The 19,487-nt window shown below is 41.3% G+C and overlaps 1 protein-coding gene across 4 annotated transcripts; it reads right to left on the bottom strand.

Annotated features, from left to right (window-relative positions):
• Positions 1-3,879: 3,879 nt before the first annotated feature.
• LOC127775199 (protein ROS1C) lies at positions 3,880-17,000 on the bottom strand. Of its 4 annotated transcripts, none has more exons than XM_052301523.1 (20): positions 16,634-16,992; positions 16,070-16,508; positions 13,830-15,968; positions 13,038-13,128; positions 12,029-12,930; positions 10,057-10,454; positions 9,657-9,736; positions 9,238-9,322; positions 9,073-9,164; positions 8,901-8,969; positions 8,648-8,684; positions 8,464-8,546; positions 7,314-7,751; positions 7,130-7,166; positions 6,989-7,052; positions 6,770-6,909; positions 5,633-5,698; positions 5,414-5,528; positions 5,295-5,333; positions 3,880-4,463 (listed from the first exon to the last, which is right to left on the bottom strand). In XM_052301523.1, exons 2-20 carry the CDS (start codon positions 16,488-16,490, stop codon positions 4,336-4,338), a joined length of 5,424 nt encoding a protein of 1,807 aa, XP_052157483.1. In that variant the 5' UTR covers positions 16,491-16,508; positions 16,634-16,992; the 3' UTR covers positions 3,880-4,335. The 4 variants fall into 4 exon arrangements, with proteins under 4 accessions (XP_052157483.1, XP_052157482.1, XP_052157484.1 ...); XM_052301522.1 differs by having other exon boundaries at positions 13,830-15,971; XM_052301524.1 differs by lacking the exons at positions 8,464-8,546; positions 8,648-8,684; positions 8,901-8,969 and having other exon boundaries at positions 13,830-15,971; positions 16,634-16,994.
• Positions 17,001-19,487: the final 2,487 nt, after the last annotated feature.

Raw genomic sequence — 19,487 nt, forward strand, 5'->3', positions numbered from 1 at the left:
TATGCCCTCGTAACAAGGTACTCTGATATCAGTAAAGTTCAACATGACATCATCTTCCTCGCAAATGAAGCTTTTTCATCTTCCTCATTCCTCACTGTCTGGCAACACCAAATACCAATCCATCGTGGCAGGTATTTTTCTCTGTCCCTTGCATTCATGTGCATTTATAGGTTTTTTTTGTCCTTCAGATCATGTAGTTTTAAAGGTAAAGGGATCTGTTTCATGATACAGCACCCGCTTGCTTGCTTCCTGAGCAATCTTAATTTGCTCGTGTAGCAACTCATGACAGTGTTAAGACATATTTTGTTTCACAACCGTACACGTTGTTGGTCATTATCATTGCAACACCGCGCTAATGTTGATCATTGTCATCATGGTTTTGGCCAACTGGAAAACGGCGAGTTTGTTAGCTATCATACACTAATGTTCCCTGCTGTAAAAATGGAAACCTCTCAGAACTGATGGCTGACCAGATAAATTAATCACCATCCTAGTAAGTAGTGACTAATTGAGATGCTAAAATGACCAATGCCATTCATATATCCAGACAATAGAATCTTGTAAAACAGCATGAAAAAAAATTAAACAACATTATGCCATTGATCTCAAATCACTCCTTAGAGGGTGTGTTTGAGGAGGAGATTGGGGAGATTGGGAAGATACGCAAAACGAGGTGAGCCATTAGCGCATGATTAATTGAGTATTAATTATTTTAAATTTCAAAAATGGATTAATATGATTTTTTAAAGCAACTTTCCTATAGAAAATTTTTGCAAAAAACGCACTGTTTAATAGTTTGGGAAGCGTGCGCGCGGAAAATGTCACGCCCGGAATTTCTATCCAAAATTCTAAACGCTTATATGTGTGTGAACCCTCGTCCAGGAATCAGCCGAGGCACACAATAATAAATTGATAATAGAGTACAATTATTACTCTAATTAATAAGCGAATAAAATGTCATTACAGAGGTAGATAGTTCCTCTCAATCAATAAAGATCTAAGCAGCGGAAAATAAGATAAACGGCGCAGATGACTCCACTCCACAGGCAGCTTGACCAGGGCTACACCTAATCCTCCACACCATCAGCATCACTGTAGAACTCCTCCTCTGATGAATGATTGCAAGGTGAGTATATGACATACTCAGCAAGCCACGCAGTAAATATGCAAGTGCACAGGATAACGAAGGATGGTATAGTAGGGTTTCATTTGCATAAACAGCATTTAATAAACATTTCAGAATTTAATAAAACAGTTAAGTAATAATTAAACAATATTAATCCAACGCTATACAACATACCCTGTTGCATAGGCCCAACCATTCTGAACAACCATCCCGGATGCACAGTTCTATCTCCAAACCAGGAATATACCATTCCAAACCAGGAGCTAATCAAATTATTACCAATTATAGCATCTTTTATTATGATGAGAGGTGTGAAACTAATCACGAAAGACATTGTTAGACCCGCCCATAACCGCGGGCACGGCTATTCGAATAGTTTTACTCTAGCCAGAGGTGTACCACTGTACCCACAAGACACAGCCCCACAACATGTCAAGACACAGCCCCACAACATGTCACCATGCGCCTTAATACCACCACGGTACCTCGGAAAGGAGCTGTGACAATACCCCTCACACAACACAATCCACCACAGCGCACCATTCCTGGATCATAATCACCCCCTTATAAACAAGGCATGGACTCCCCAGCGACCCCCGTGGGCTTATCTCCGCCACTTCTCAGTCTGGTGCTCCGCAATGAACCATGCTATACAAAAGGTAAAGCCGTTGCCCACGCTGGCTTGTGGTTGGCACGGTTAATGTTTCACAACCGAAACTCGTGAACCGGTCCTTAATTGTCATGAGCACAACCATCAAAACCATGTGCTCACAACCCACCTTTATCAAGTTTTAGTTGGCAATGTAATTAATTAACTAATCACGATTGACCATCGTGAGCTATCATTAAGCCATCATTAAATAATAGTGAATCACAAATTATCCCAATAGTGTGCTTATGTTTCTAAGCATGGCTAAGCAATCATAACTAATATCTAGCTGAACCAATATATAAAGCCCAACTAGTCAAGTTATAATAACCCAAGGTATCAAGGAATAAAGTAATCAAGAACAAAAGGGCTATAACAAACAATAGGTTAATTCCACCCAATGACATTTGAAAATAAATGCAATAGTTGAATAGAAACAATAGCTTTAAACGGGATCAACATGCTCAAAGAGTTGTTTGGGATCTGTGTGACTTGCCTTGCTGGCCTTGCAACTCTTCAAATTCTTCTCCTGCAAACTCAGACTCTCCGGGAACGTCGGAATCTAAAGAGAAAAGAGCAAGATCACCCAAACAGCACATAAACAAGCATGAACAGTACATGTGGATATTTTTAACATGTAGATCTCAATTTTAGAAAAATTTAGAGACTTGAATAAACTAAATCCGAGCTAAGATGAATTAGTTATGAATTTTCAAAGATTAAATCGGATTAAAACACTTATATGGATTTTAATTGAATTATGACGCAATAATGAATTATTTTTGAAAAGGAAAAGGGAATTATTGCGTCAGCGGCTAGGGTTAGCGGTGGACCGGGTGCACGGCGACGGTTCACGAGAACGGATGGCCGAGATCGATCCAACCAAAAACGGATGGCCAAGATCCATCGGTCCACCGACGGCGGCTCGGGCGTGCATGCTCGCCGGCGAACGACGGCACGACAGCGCGAACAGAGGACACCAACACGTAGAGGGCGACGCGGCGAACTCACCGGTGACCAAAGCGACGGCGGACGATGACCGGACGACGTCGGTGACGAGGAAAAGGCGGCGGCACCCTTCGGCTTGATGACGGCGACGGTGCTCCGGCGGTTGACAGCGACGGTGAAGGGGCGGACGAGGACGGCGACGCGATGGCGACCACGATAGCGACCTCCCCGAGCGACGGCGACGACTGGAGCGACGGCGGCGCACGGCTGGAGCGGCGGCGACGACGGCGGCGCGAGGTCTCACGGGGCTAGGGCGCTACGGACGACGAGAGACGAAGGCAAGGGTGGCGACGGGTAGCGGCGGGCTTGGGGGTCCTTTTATAGGGGTTGGAAGGCGGCGGCGAAGGCCCACGGCGACCGGCGACGCGAAGGAAAGTTTAGGGTTCGGAGGAGAGAGTTCGGTCCGAATCGAACTCGAATCCACGGATTTCCAAACGAAATTAGCCGACGATTCCATAAGAGAAAAGATAGAGGGGATCCCGGGGATCATTTCCCCTCTATTAATTTCACCGGAAACGGAAAGGGGCGGCTGGATTTGGAAGGAGACGACGGCAGCGCAGCGCTAAGGTTCGGGCGGCGGCCGGCCGGAGGTAGACGACAGGCCTGACAGGTGGGCCCCACCTGTCAGCGGCAGCGAGCGCGCACGGGCGGCTCGGCTTGACTTGGGCCGACTTGGGCCGCGGAGGAGAGAGGGTTTTGGGCCGACTTTCGGCCCAAAGCCAAAAGAGACTTTTAAAAATCTTTTTCCATTTAAATTATTCATGAAATGCAATTCCATTTATTAAAAATACTTCCTTGGCTCAAATAAATCCCAGAAAAATCTAGGAATTATAGAATCAAGCAAAGTATTTAATGAAATTTTATCTGGCTCCATTTTATATTGGAATTTATTATTTAAAATTAGATCTTCTCTTCTAGGCTTTTAAAATCATTTCTAATAATTCCAATTAAACAACAATTTATATATTTAGGATTTTTAGGGTGTGACAGAAAACGAGGTGCTTTCTCACCCTATATCACACAAACGAACGAGGTGCTGAAAATCCTGTTGATATGACGGTCTGTAATAGTAGTATGTACACAGGGAAGCAGCAAATAATGAAAATCAAAGTCATATCATCAATATGAAGGTACTACCTGCTATAAGTTCTGAAAAACTAACATGTCATGAGAACAGATGGTATACACAACAAGAAGATACCGTTACATTGACAAGGTCTCTTGGCAAGCTAGTTGAATGGATAAAGCAAATGAAAAGTGAATAAGATACACCAAAGCCACAGAAAAAAAAACGGAATGATATTCTACGCCCATGTTAACTGATAGATGATGATCCGCATCCGACCTGCCCCAGAGGTGCATATGAAATATTGGTGCTTTCTCGTGCCCAATTGGCTCCCACATCTTAAAATTAACTGTTTCCAACTCCACTGTTTATTTCCTAGAAGAATGGCTATCGTCCTGCAGGAACTAATATGACCCATGCACAGATCGAGAGCTGATGTAATCACCATCAACATTATTTTATAGAATTGATATGTCCCTGTTGAAATCAGTGTGTTTGCTCAGTTGCTGCTTTTTTAGAGGATCTTCGCAGTTTGCTTGCTGCAAGGTGGAAATGGGGGCATAGAGGCCTTGGTGCCCTAGTTTCCATGTTGAATCCTCTCACACAGACAAATCCTGCATTGCATTTTAGTGCATGTTAATGAGACACCATATAAAGTATAAGACACAGCTGAAATGAAAACCCCAACAAGAGGATATGCCCTAACTTATATCTGCATCCTGAAATGACGACTTTTTCCACCTAACTAAACCAAATTGGAAGCTATATGTATGCTAACACCCTTATTAACTCAGAAAAAAAAAGGGGGTTAGTCATGGTAGCAGTATCTTTGCCTCTTTGGCACCATATAACTTACCAAATATATTATCAGTCAGTTATATTGGATGCTGGTGACTAATAACTGGAGAGACCTTTATTTATTTATTGAAGGAGGACACCTTTATCCATAGCACTAGGAATTAAAATGGACTCAGATATAGACTCTAACTGAACCAAATATTCAGGCTCCTTTTAGACCCTTAATACTACTCCCTCCGTCCCATAATACAAGGGATTTTGAGTTTTTGATTATAATGTTTGACCACTCGTCTTATTCAAAAAATTTGTGCAAATATAAAAAACGAAAAGTTGTGCTTAAAGTATTTTGGATAATAAAGTCACAAAGAAAAAAATTATAATTCTAAAATTTTTTGAATAAGACGAATGGTCAAACAGTGCAAACAAAAGCTCAAAATCCCTTATATTATGAGACGGGGGGAGTAAGTTTTTGTGAAAAGTGTGTGGACACCTTGACACAATCACACGAATGCTATATAACTGTAGAAACATATTGTGATTATATGATGGCATCTGCATTCTGCAAATTGTTTGATCATATGAGGAAACAAGATATGCCCCAGAGGAGAATGCGCTGAAACAGCAAGTGAAAAAAATACTGTTAATACCTCTCCAGAAGCAGTGCTGTATTTCTTCAGTTGTTAGACCTAAAGAATGAAAATAACAGTTGTCGGTAAAGTTGCAGATAAGATTTCTTTGAGTCATTGTATGGGTGAATGGTGGTAACCTTTGAATATGGTTGGCACTGAAGTCCCAAAGTAAACCATGCGCCTATGCAAGTTCCATAACTGCTCCCTTGGGATATTTATGGGATTGTGGCTAGAACTGTGATCAGCAAAAACCTGCAAAAACAAATCCAGAAATCGTAAAGTCAACTCTATAAAGGCCCATGGATAGCAACTCTCCACTATCCTACTCATACTTTGACAGATATAACTCAGCATACCTCATTAACTTGAAAGTAAGTGCCATTAAGTGGAAAACTACCTCTCATGGCTGTTCGGCAAGGAACCTGTTCATGTTCCAGTAACCGTCATTAGTCAAACAATACTTGCAACTTCACAAACCAACAATGCATGATTGTATAGGAAACAGTCTGTTTTGCAATACTGAACTTTTCTGTTAGTCCAGAAACAACCCCAAAGCAGAAAACTGGACACAATTCAACCCAGAACCTGAAGTATCAAAACCATGCGCTTTTCAACCTTGTCTCAAATTTAAAGTGGCTTTGGACTACGTGTCCCTAATGTGGCAAAATGGCCCAAGGCTGAACCAGGTTTTCAATTTTAAAATTAGTAAATGACATAACAAAATTGAAAAAAAAAATCTCACTTGCACTACAAAGTATTATAATGTTGACAAATTTGGTAAAGCAAAATAAGGTAAAATTGGATTCAAAAACCGTATAGCCTAGAAGAAATCACCATTTATAGCCTAGATAAAATGGGGCAGAGTTAAATAAAGTTTAATCGGACAGTAGAAAAAAATGTTGTCTACTTTCACCCACTAAATTTCGTGGGATAATAATACTTTACTTCAATCTTACCGATTTATCTGGGTTATAAATACTTCACAGCGAAGTAAGATTATTCCAGAAAATTTTAAGTCGTCTACTAATATAAAGGAGATGAAAAAAAAAATCTAAAATCTCAGACCACATCTCCTGGTTAAGAAACATCGCCCAAAGCTAATTCAGAATGACGTTGAGAAGTGATCGGCTTTGATTGTTGGTTAAATAGTGTACAGTTTAAAGGTTCAGAGAGGTTCTCTTTTATACTTCCACAAAAGTTCATATTAAGATGTGTTGTATAGCCGGAAACCCAAAATCTATGCTATTCTTATTGTTTAAAGTGAAGACAGTGGGCTATTTCATGCAAGAAAAGAGATTACACAGACAACAGAATAGCTTTGCTTGGCACTTTGTAAGCACTAGTTTTCATTAAAAGTCATCTTCAACATTTTCTTGAATTCCTGAATTCATTCCAATGTTTGGATTATAATGAATATTTTGTTTACTAGCTGACTAATGCAGAGGTTCAGCTCTTCAATGTTGATGATTGCTACATAATGTTGGTTGATTTACCAGAACCGTGCCTCTGACGTATCTATATTGGTTTTCTCGTTCAGATACACAGTTGTGGCACATCTCATTGCTGCATAAGCCACCTTCAGTTTGAGGATTGCAGCACGGTTTTGGTGCCTCCCTTGTGTCCTTTAGTTCATCTGCACAGTAGCCACATGACTCGACGAAAACCAGCACACACACACGGACAGTTATAAATTTAAAGAAAAATGCACTTGCCTGGTGTCCATATGGCCAACAGGTAAGGACTTGGATCATCAGGCTCCCGTTGGTCGAGTGCTAGCTATAAGATCATTTGCAATCAGAAATAATATCTTGAAGTGTTTTAAAGAAAGATGGCACAATTTCTCATGGTCTCACCTGTTGCATGAGGGGATGTGAATCTGGAAGTTCGTAACTGCGAGCAGAACCTTAAGTCAGTAATAGAAATTAAAAAATATTTTGTTCAGGATGTATAGAATTACTTAGATGGTGGGCTCTATAATAAATGTAAGTTTAAACAGGTACATGTTCAAGCTAAATAAAATATCAGTCCAACACTTACACATAGTGTTCTGTCCGAAGTCTATGCACATTCTTTAGTTTAGGTACAGGAATTGAAGCTGCTTCATTGCTGATAGCAACCAATGCTTTTGTAATATCATCAGATTGGAAATCCTTATTGCTTTCTTTTATGCAATTTTCCAAGTTTTGAGAAAAAGCTTCCATGTTAAGTTTTATTGTTGGGATTTCATCAGTATCTTCATCAAAATCTTCAATATCATTCTCTAAAAGTTCTCGGCATTCTTCCTCTCTTGGACTTGCTGGCTCCTCAATTATTGGATTTGTGTTGTTAGCATGAACATCCCTTGCATGGATACTCCCCTCGAGCTGAGGCAGAGGAGTTGAATTTGGTGTGGGCATTGTGCCATTCTGGAAAGCAAATTGATTGCTCAGATTCACCAACCTTTTGTCCTGAGGAGAAGGAAGTGCAAGTCTTGCACTTCATTTAAAAAATTCAAACAAAATATAACAGAGTTAATAAGGAAAAAATAACAAAATGAAGAAATATGCAAAATGAAGGCTCCCAGGTAAGGTCAACTGAAAGAGAAAGATATATCAGGCATGCGCGCGCACACAAACAAAACAAGAAAGATAGTGGAACGAGGAAATACGTGATCACAAAATTCCCAGGTAAGATAAGTGAAAGCGGCAAACATATTTTGTTGCAGACAGAGACTACACAAAGTGCCATGGCGGTGTACTAGAACCATATATTGATTTTTCTCCTAGCATATTTTCCCTTTTATTCTTCAAAAGCACTATTTTGCGCTCTTAGTGGTCATATTATGTTAATGGAGCTAATTCGGTCTCTCCACCAACGAAAGCACATCCTTCTCGTGGTTTTTGCTGTGCACTATCAGGTGGCACAGGAGTTTTTTACCCTGGAGCATGGGTGGCGATATAGTCTACGGCTTGATAGTCACTAATTTATTTGTTTTGTGTTGAGGGTCTAGTTAGATCCTGTTTTGTGGCGGTGTGCATTTCATGCAGAGGCCGGGAGTGGCTCAGTTAGAATGTATCATCTTGGTGTATTTGACTGAGTTTTAATAAAGCTTCCTTTATCGGAAAAAAGTGACTACTGAAGCAAATAGTGTTTATTTTGTAAGTCTCCTTGCAGCCAGAAGGCTCCCATTTTCTGCTTGCCATAATACCTTGCAAAGGCACTTGCAAAATGCCTGCATTCACTCCTCATTGGACATGCATTGCAATTCGGCTTGCTTTTGGTACAGAACACCTGCATTTGTTATGATAATTTATCTTTACTCAAACAAAAGAGAACAAATGCGTCGGTAGATGCTAATGAAGAGACCAAACTCCTTAATGCTAATGAAGTACCTTTCCAAAAGTAATCATCTGATAATGTAACTCATACCTGTGAAAACCATGAAACTCTGTTAATAATTCCTTATAGTTATAAATTATGTTATTTACTCCTTATTGCCTTAATTATTCATGATTCCAAATACTGTAATTTGCATGAAAAAGAAATAACCTAGAAGTTACACAAACTAATAAGAAGGGCTTGCGTAAAAAAAAACTAATAAGAAGGGCAACTATGAGTGGGTATGGTTAATTGGTTATAACTCACAGTGTTTGTTGATCAAGTTTACACAGACGAGGCCAGAGGTACTTTTGTATAGTCTCCAAGACAGGGTATCTTTGAAGGCACAAACAAAATCAATATATTCAAATTGAAACATCATCGTATAAAATTGCAGAGAGTATTTATACAACTGTAGTAGACAATGCAACATTCTTACAGCTCCAGAAGGTGTAACTGAAGAGATTCAGGGAGGGGTTGAATTGGCACCCATCCCAATCGTACACATATACGACCAACATTAGTATCAACCTGAGTTGCAACAATGTAGTGTAAATTTCAAATTGGCTGCAGGTGAAGGAGAATTAATCCAACAGAAACTTACTGGGAATGCAAGATGATGTAATGTCAAAAGGCGGACACACTCAACACTTTTGAGCCCCAATCCACGTATACTAAGCAGATAGTCCCTGAAAATAATTCGAACACATTGTAATTGACATACTTCTCGCCTGTGAAATAAATAGGGTTCATGGAATTTTCTTTCCTAAAAAAAAATTCCTTCACTGCTTCGATCATGTGTCATACATTATACAGCCTTTTCTGTTCCGCGTGCCCATTTCATAGAACTTTGCTCATAGTATTTAATTCTAGATATTAACTGGCAAGTTCTTGGATCAGCTTGCTCCATTTAATTGGTTCACAAACTTCTTTGATACTTGATTTATCATTTCCAGAACTAGAAAAATCTCACCAGCAGGGCAATGGGATTTGTAAATATTGAATACAGGTGTAGTATCTTACTTTGCTGAGTCTGGAGGAACATCTCTTAACCACTCAAGATCAATGCTCCCATGATCGGTGACCAAACGATTCAGGAATTTCTGTGAATCATCAACTTACATGAGCAAAAACTATACTAGAGGCCATGAGATTTCCTAGTGCTACAGAATATTTTCCCTAAGGGTTAAGGAAATAAGGAATATCTGCAACTCTAAAATACAGCCTGAACAGAGAGAGACAAATGTAAAACTTTCAAGAAAAATATCAACTCTATTAAATCCTAGCAATTTTTCTAACCTAAGGTTAATACAGGCATACAACTTAATGAGAAAGGAAAAGTTTATTCCAATAAAATATCAAGTAGTGCAAACCTAGAAAATCATGAGCAGTGTTCAATTGGTAACCTATCAAGAACTAGTACCTGGATACGCTCTGCTAAGACATTATTCATTCCTCGTTCTCGAATGGCATGAGAAATTCTTTGTACATCTGCACACCTTACTGCTTCCCAATCAACAGAATCTCTTCGGTCAAAAATTCTTTCTTTCATCTGATAATTACCACAAGCCTGTCTTCGCAATTTATCCCAGTCAAAATTCTCACTGTTCTTTTTACTTGTGGTTCTTGATTTCTTTGGTTTTGATGCCTGTGCTGCTGCATCTGGCAATCCATTGAAGGAAGCAAAACCAGATTTTAAGGTTGAATCATCTGCTTTGGTTGCTGTTTCTGGTATCACTCCACCAGTGGCATACAGTGATTCATGGTCCTGAAACTCTGATGCTTCATAACAACTCCTTTTGCCACAATGTAATAATTTGACTGCATGGGCATCCAGTTTTTGTCAAGCAGCTAACATATAAATAATAAGAGACCTTTTACAGTGTTTGCGAGGTACTTAGAGGTATTGAGAAGTGAAACAATGTGAACCATTGATTGAAAGAGGGGCAAGTATGGAATAAAATTATCATAACTAATAGTAATAGAGTAATTAACTACTAAAAGATGAGCATTTTGATTGAATCGAATACCTGGGTCCAATCACCAGTATTGTTAGGTAGAAAACAAAGTAAATCTTTCGAACAATTTAATGCATCGATCGATCTGCAGTTCTGCACCGGAAAAAAAGAGATTGATGCCTCCTTTGTTCGACCCCTTGGCTTTGTTCTTGTTCTAGGGTTTGAATTGGTCCACTAGAAGGAGACAAAGGGAGAAATATCGGCACGGTTGAGGGTTCAAGATGGGCCGGCTAGGCGCAAGCGCATCGGGTTAGATCTCCTCTGCTCCTATACTATTTACACAAGGGACCACCTATACATTTGTCGATAAATTTTCTTCTAAAAATTCGACAGATGTAATTATAATACAATCGTAGTGTAATTACACTGTAACTTGTATGTAATTACACTGTAACTTGCATGTAACTGTAGTGTAACTTGTATCTAAGTTTCACGTAATTTTGAATCGTTAGATCTATTACAAGATTTTGTTCTGGTGAGGAAGAAAAAAATCATAGCACACACATATGTGAAAGGATTTGTTCACACGACCTCCATTTTACCGAAATAATATGTTACGGAGATATTTTTAAAAGTTACATACAAGTTACACTATAGTTACAGTGTAATTACATGCAAGCTAAAGTGTAATTACACTACGATTGTATTGTAATTACATCTGTTAAATTTTTTGGATAAAATTTGTCGACAAATATATAGCAAAATTGTTTACGCAACTGATTCGTTATTTACATAGTTAATAAATTCCTTTGTATAAGGGACTAAAATGAGATAACCTCCTCTGTTCTTCTTTTAGCGTTTGAATAGGTGAACGTGCAAGGAAGCAGGGTCAAGAGAGAAGCTCTCGTATCTTGTTGGTTAACCTAACATGGCATGTTCAGATGGATGCAATCATTAGGAATATTTTATCTACAGTTTATATTTTCCATGAATAAAATGTAAAACATAAATCGACGTAACCCTTGAGTGATATTTTAATGTTCTTGGGAACAAAATATAAATCTCAAAATAACTATGCAAATAACGTAATGGATAATTAATGGGAAGAGTTTTACCATGTTCTCGGGAACAAAAATGTAAATCTAGAGAAAACCACGTAAATGAGAAATTTAATGCTAGTACCACGCAAACAACTTAACTGGAACCAACGCGGTACCGATCTGAATTTGCGGACAACTCTTTCCTTTTCTCTCTACTAGCAAATTTATCTTTTTACCCTTGGTACCTGAGTACCTATGCCAATACTCAAATACCTTTTATGTGGTACCTTTCATTATGGAGCGTTGGATCTTTACTTTTTTTGGAATGCAAACACCATAAAAGTTCTCAAATAATAAGTGTTAAATTAAGTGGTAGAGATAAGAGATCCTTGCTGACCTGGAAGCTCTGTGCTTTCCAGTGCCGAGCTAAGATTTGTGTCAACAATCATATTTCCATTCCTCTGCGCTAGATGAGCATCAAATGGCATGAAAAGATAACTGTTCTCCTCAATTGTGCCAATTTTAAAGTTTGATGATGCAGAACATATAGAACTGTTAGGAGAGGTAGAAGAAACATGTGTGTCGTTCCTCCCATCTAGTTGATGACAATCAATAGCTGAGAAAAATGGATACAGGCTGGAACCAGAAGGAATCCCAGGTTCATCTACAACATAATTATTTGTTGCTGCTGCTTTGATTCCATGGTACTCAGTTTCATTGGCTGTGACATCATTTCCTGTTAATGATTTTCCATCATCAAAATTGCTTCCCACCTGCTGAGAAGCTGTGTCACTAATGCTACCAACAAAATTTCTACGAGCATGATCCATCCCAGAACTCAAAGGTAATCCTGGTTGAAGAATTGACTCTGAAGTTACAACACTTTGGGATAATGATATCTCCGTCTGGAACTGTGTCGCATGTAGATTTTTCATACGTGCTGTTAATTCTACTGCGGAGATATCTGAAATTGATTTTGCTTTATGATCTATTTCTGTCTCGTGGTCACAAAGACTTCCAGCTGATTCTTTGCAATGAAGAGAATAATTTTCACCTTTAGTTAACTCATTAACTGTAGTATTGTCCTTTGGTTCCATGTGGATCTTCTCACAGGCCATTGAGAACTCAAAATTTAATCCTATATCTGGTCTTGACCCATTATAAAAGAATTCAAATGTGCCTCTGTCTCCTACTGCACTCGTGCTAATGATTTCTTCATTGTCCTGACCAGCAATGCCATCATTACAATTGCCATGTGACCCTGTAGGAAAATTTGCGGCAAGGGCCATGTATGCAGAGCTGTATATTGCCAAAATAGTTGTCACGACGAGGTGCTGGTACATTCACTTCCTTATTGCAAAAGAATCAAGAATTTATTAGAAGCACTCTGATTGTGAATATCATACCTGGAAAGATGATCCGCTACATTCTGTGTGAGGAAAACTCCTACTACAGAGTCCACTACTGATCCTTTCCAAGGAGAAAAGCGCCTGTCACCTGATAAACAGGCAAATGCAAGGTTAGCTAAGAACGTTAATCCTGGATATAAAACACGGAATTTTATATCACAAACGTTACACGGTCGCTTTTCTATTTTTTCCTGTATACTGTAATGGCCAAACAAAGATTACATTACAAAGTCTAAATGGCCGTGATCACATTGTTCAACACTGTTAATGAACATGGAAGATTTCCTTCCACCCTTTGGAGATGAAGGCCTGAACTCAGGTTTGTAAACAAGAGGTTAGCTCGTCAAATTGCAAACTATGAAGTTTGAATGCTACCTATAAGATTATAAAAGAAAGTATATATGTTTGATTATCTAAGCACATACATACGATTATCTCAATAGTTCCTTTGCATGCTAATTTCCCCATGTTGAGCAGTGGAGCTACTTCAGCATAAGAGATGCTTTTGTAATTCCTCCTCCACCAAGTTGTAAGATCATATACAGCGCATTTAAACAAATTCTTTAAATTAGGTGGTTTAATAATGGATCAAATAACCTGACAACATTTCAAGGAGTTCTATATGGCTGGCGGGAGCTTTGCCCTTTGTTTCTAAAGTAAATTCTATATGGCTGACAAGCACCTGAGATAGTCTACACAGTAATATACAGGGTAAAAAGCAGGCTCACGGAAAACGAGCTCAGCATACCATGGGCTTCAAAAAAGGATTTACACCAGCACTAAAAGTACCTTGAACTAGGCGCATACGTGCTATGAATGAATTAGCACGACCTTGAAAAACTTCTCTTTCTTGTTTCCACCATCTCTCTTTATCAACATCAGTTCCATCTACAGGGTCAGCTGCTTTACCCATCAGAAGGTTCCAAACTCTCGTTGTTTCAAAATCCAAGTCAACCTTAGCTCGAGGGCGTTGCTTCTTGACTAAATGAAACTGTGTCTGATATGGAACCACCGCCCCACCAACATATGGGACTAGAGCATTCGGTAGATAATTTGTTGCTCCTAAAGAAGAAAGAGAGGGCATGGTTTGAGACAAATGCATCTCAGTTTTATGCACCTGCTCAGTGTTCAAATCAAAGTATCTAAACTTTGATGTAACTCCTTGAAGGTAATCCATATATGGTGGCGTTGATGTATTTGGTGAGCTTTCTACTGGTACTTTGCAATGAATGTCAAGGTTGATCCTCTTATCATCTGGAATCTGAGGTAAAGTTTTCTGGAAAGTTTCCTCTGATCTTTTCAATCCATTGAATCCTCCAGAAAAAACTGTTTCAGATGAAAACCTGTTTTTCTGATCTATATTTGGTTGAATGGAATTGGGAGAGTTGAGCCGTGCCTTCTGTGAACGTTTCTTGGTCATAAATTTTATGTAGGAACTCTCATACAGGGCCTCCATGCATGACCACGGCAATCTTGTTGATTCTTGTGAAGTATTCTTCTCAAGATCCATAACAGAAAGAAAGGAATTCCTGCGGACTCGGGCCGATCGCTTCTTTTTAATACCACAAGCTTGGTAAACTGCTAGCATCTCAGCTGCAGTTCTCATGATAATGGAGCTCTGTGTGCCAGCTAGGGAGGACTCACCTCCATAATGTCGTTTTTTGTTCTTGTCCATTTTTGAAACCTTAGTCATACTGCCCTTTGTGGAGTCCATTTCTGGTAACAAACTAGCCGAACAATACATCTGAAAACCATTTGTGTTAGAATAGTTCAAGTCTAGGTCCTTTTTGTGCCCTTTCGTTGTGATCAGACCACTCCTTTCTATATTATAACTTGTAGAATCAGGATCATGAGTGTGTCTCACATCATATTGTTTCCTTGCTAGTTCCTCGCTAACATGACCAGAAGCAGCCAGTGGGATTTGCTCTGAAGGTTTTGGTGCGGCTTCTGGCAAATGTATGTACTCATCTAAAATTTTGTTCAGTTTGGAGTTGATGCCAAAAAACAACCCTTCTGGTGAATTTTCCATGTGTAATTCCTGTCCATGTTCAACCTGCACGGACGATTTAGTCACTGAGCACAAAGAACTCTCAGCATTAACAGGTTTCTCCTGGTTTTGGTACCATGAATTGGTCATTGATGATTGGTCCCTCTGCACCCCGTGCTCCCCGAACTCAAATTGCAGCCTTCTTCGAACTGATGCAATGCTGCTTCTAACGGTAGTTCTGGATTCTCTAGAAATTGAATGGTCACTAAAAGGTTCTGCGCACTTCTCCAAAGAACTGGGGTTTCTATTCTTCCGCACATATTTTCTTTTGGGTTTCTGATTGAGAGGTTTTTCTTCTGATGTTGTGGCCATTTGCTTTTTGGCTGGCCTGTCCTCACGGATTACCTTGGGCCTGTGCTTTCTCCTTCGAGTCTTCAGCTTTTGTGCTGGGGCATCCTCACCCTTGAGTGCTTCAGTTCTCTCAGCATCTACAATCTGCATCTCTATCTGAGTTATTGTTTTTTCCTTGCATGCAGATACAGCTTGTGTTGGTAAGTCTATTTTGTCACTGTGAGTGATTTGTGTCCTGGCCCTTTTAGCTTTCTGATGGTACTTGTGAATGTTATCCTCTGCAACTAAGACACTTGATTCTTGAGGATTTTGACCCTGAATTTTCTCCATAGCCGATTCCAACTTACTGAGGCTGTCACAGATAACAGCTTCCGCTGATTGTTGCAGTTGGCTAGCTTCTCTTTCACTTTCAGTGTTGGAAGCTTCAGTGTATAAACCATTTGGCTGAAGATGCATAGGTGCATACTCTGAATTGTACCCATATGAAGTGGCCGGTTCTGAATGATTCATTGTCATATCACCAGGAAAAACTTCAGATGGACCTTGAAGCGACAAGAAATCACTTTGAGGAATCGGCCCATAAGCTCCATCTGCTGAAGAATCGGAAACGGCAGTCAGTCGATCGTGACAGTAAATTCATCCATAACACCATATAACAACCTTAAAAGAAGAAACATCAAGAAATGCTCACCCTCTGAGACACCGGACAGTGCAGGAGCAGGCATAAAGCTACGAGATTGCGGCGACCGGCGCCTGGATCCCCTCCCCGTCAGCCTCCTGTGGAACACCAGGATACTTATCGGCACCTGCGTGCATCCTGCAGGAAGGTTGTAGGATGGCCGTACGGGGGGCGCACCATGCTGCTCATCGGCGCTGCTCACGGAACCCGCCACCAAGGCTGTCTGTGGAAAGGAGCCCTCGTGCATGGTATTCAGCAACGCCGTCGACGACAGGGAGGACCCCGGGAACAATGTTGATGACGGGCAGCTCCGGCCTGCCACGGCCGTCCCAACACCCAAATTTGGGGTGCCCCTCCCAACTGACACGCCGGAGGTCCAGCTCTCCTGGTTCTCAGCAGGATTCCCCTGCAGGTTGAGCCCTGAGGGATCCATGGCTGCTTCTTCCACAACCTAAACGAAGAAGAGAAATTGCATACAAATCGAAATACAAACGACAAGGCAACCAATGAAAAGGGAACGAGAAAAACCTCCCCAAAACCCAGAAAATAAGAGGAAAAATATAGCCAGGCGCGAACCTAACGTGGATTGCCGGGGTTCAACTGAACCCCTAAATTTTTTTTCGATTCGAACCGAGACGGAGGCAGATGGAAGGAGGTTGGCCGCGTCGATCGATCCCCCACCAAACCTCCTCGCCGGCCGTGCGCGCGCCGGCGCCAGGCCGCACAGGCCACGGAGGAGGAGGGTACGGGCGGAATCGGGAAGGGGAGGACGCCGTGCACACCGCCGCCTGCGCCTTCTCGCAGAGGCGACGCCTACCTGCAGCTCGCACTGACCATGGGAAAGGGGAAGAGAGAGTGGAGGATCAAGGATGAAGACACGGATGCGAGAAGAGAGAAATATCAGATGGAGGTAACACGGGCTCTCGTCTTTCGCCATTTTCTAGCTGATAGAACTAGAAGATGTTAGCTGCGAACCGCGCCATGCAGTCTAGGGATGAAAACGGATCGGATATATACATCGATTGAACCGTTAAGTTTTAAAATTTTAGTGACCACCAAACCAATCAAATATATTTTTTTTAAAAAAAAGACTGCTATATACCGAAATACCGTTGCAACGGTATAGCATGTCATCCGCACACCGACCGTGCTTTGTCTGGGCATGCGTGCTGTGTAAAATACTCTACTACTCTCTCTGTCCTAAAATATATCAATTTTTGGCTATGAATCTACAAACACAGTTGTTTAGATTCATAACTAAAAATGCTTATATTTAAGAAAGGAGGTAGTAGAAGGAAAGCCGAGCACGTGGCTCACTCGTATACTTCCAGCCAAAAGCCAAGCAAATGAGCAGAGCAGTGGAGAGGTAGCTACGTCCTAGTGTCCTTAGTAGGCCTTGGTTATTGGTTGGCCCATGATTCCATGACTCCATGATACCTACTCCATAAGTTCATTTTGTATCCCTTAACTCATATCCCTAATGTAATTGTATCCCTAAACCACAAAACCAGGTATAATCTGTCTCCCAACTCTTAAAACCGTTACAAATCAACTTTCCGGACAGTTTTGTCCTACATGACATATTTGACCCTGTTGACTGTTGAGTCAACTTGTGGGGCTCACTTGTCAGCCGACCGCGTGTGGAACGAGGTAACCAATAAAACTGCTCACACGGCTAGGCGGTGGTCTCGGGTCGCACCAATGAAATCAACAGCGAGGACATGCTCCTGCTAATCGGTTGGTCTGCAGCTCCATCCTCTCCACGGAGGCCGTCATCCACGCCATCTGTTTCCACAAGCTCGGCCCCGGCAGCCTCGTCGCCGCCAAGCTCTCCGTCCGTGGCCCACGCACCCTTATTGGTGGCGACGGTGGCATGCGTGCTCGTCAATTCCGGCGCTGGTTCTCTTGCTGCTCTTCTTGTCCACCAGGCTTCCGCGGAAGTAGTCGCGCTGCTCACCCTAGGCCGGTAGACGGTTGCGTTGTGGCTGGCCTTGCCCATCCTGCAGCTCCTGGATGGAGGAATGGGAGACGCCCCACGAGATGAGGTTCATCAGCATCGTCGACGCCCGCATCTGCCCTCTGCCGATGATAAGCCCTGCTGCCGCTGCTTGGGACTGGGGCTTGCCATCCTGCTGCTGCTGCTGGACGAGGGTCAAGGTGGTGTCGTCGGGGTTGCTTGAAGACGGCAATGGCGATGATATCTCATCAATGCCTATCAGCTGCGCTGCCGGGGCAGCCGGGCAGGGGCAGGGTTGGTGCGGTGGTGGTAGTCGGCGAGGTCCAAGGAGGCAAGGATGTAAATTAGCTCGTTATATATATGTTAAGTTTCTATAATTTTCTTGGAATTGATTTGATGAAAATAAGCTTTTCGTGCAATCTTGCACCGTTTCTTTCAAGAGGACTTTTACGGTACACTATACTGCAAGTATATACTAGCAGTATAAACGATCTAACGGTGAAGATTCATCTGATATTCCACCCAGTTAGCTTTGCAGTATAAATTAAAAAGGGCATATTTGTCTTTTCATCTTTCTGCGTGGGGGTATTTTTATATTTTCGCATTCTGTTACTCGGTCAGATTCCGATCGAGAGAAATCCAGTTGGTTTGTCGTTCGAAAGAAACGGCGAATCAAGAGAAATCCGCTCCATTCCCCTTCCTTCATCACATGGGCTACCGCCGCTGCCGCCAGCCACCGTGAGCACGCCGCGCCCCGGGCCGCCGCAAACCAGGATTGATTCGATTTAGGCCCTGTTTAGATGGGACTAAAACTTTGAAGTCCCTATCACATTGAATGTTTGGATACTAATTATAAATATTAAACGTAGACTATTAATAAAACCCATCCATAATCTTGGACTAATTCGCGAGATGAATCTATTGAGTCTAATTAATCCATGATTAGCCTATGTGATGCTACAGTAAACATTCTCTAATTATGGATTAATTAGGCTTAAAAAATTTGTTTCGCAAATTAGCTTTCATTTATGTAATTAGTTTTGTAAGTAGTCTTTATTTAATACTCTAAATTAATGTCTAAATAAAGAAACTAAAGTTAAGTCCCTAGATCCAAACACCACCTTACTGTCCTCCTTTCCTCCTCTTCTGTCATTCCCGCGCACCTAAGAAGCAGCAGCAGCAGTATAGGGCATCCGGGCAGCGGCAGCAGACCTGGGGCAAGGCGCACCGCCAGGGATGGGGCAGGCAGTAGGAGGAGGCAAGCCCTACTCGCCGCCTCTCCATGCAGGAATAGAACTGGCAAATCATCCCATCGTAAACTAATTAACGTAGTGATACCGAGAACTAACTGGATATACTTCCTCCGTCCAAAAAAAGACAAACCCTGATTTCTGTGTTCAACGTTCGATCGTCCGTCTTATTTGAAAAAATTATGAAAAAAATTAAAAAGACAAGTCACGTATAAAATATTAA

Source organism: Oryza glaberrima, chromosome 5 (genome assembly GCF_000147395.1).
Source record: "Oryza glaberrima chromosome 5, OglaRS2, whole genome shotgun sequence".
Lineage (NCBI taxonomy): Eukaryota > Viridiplantae > Streptophyta > Magnoliopsida > Poales > Poaceae > Oryza > Oryza glaberrima.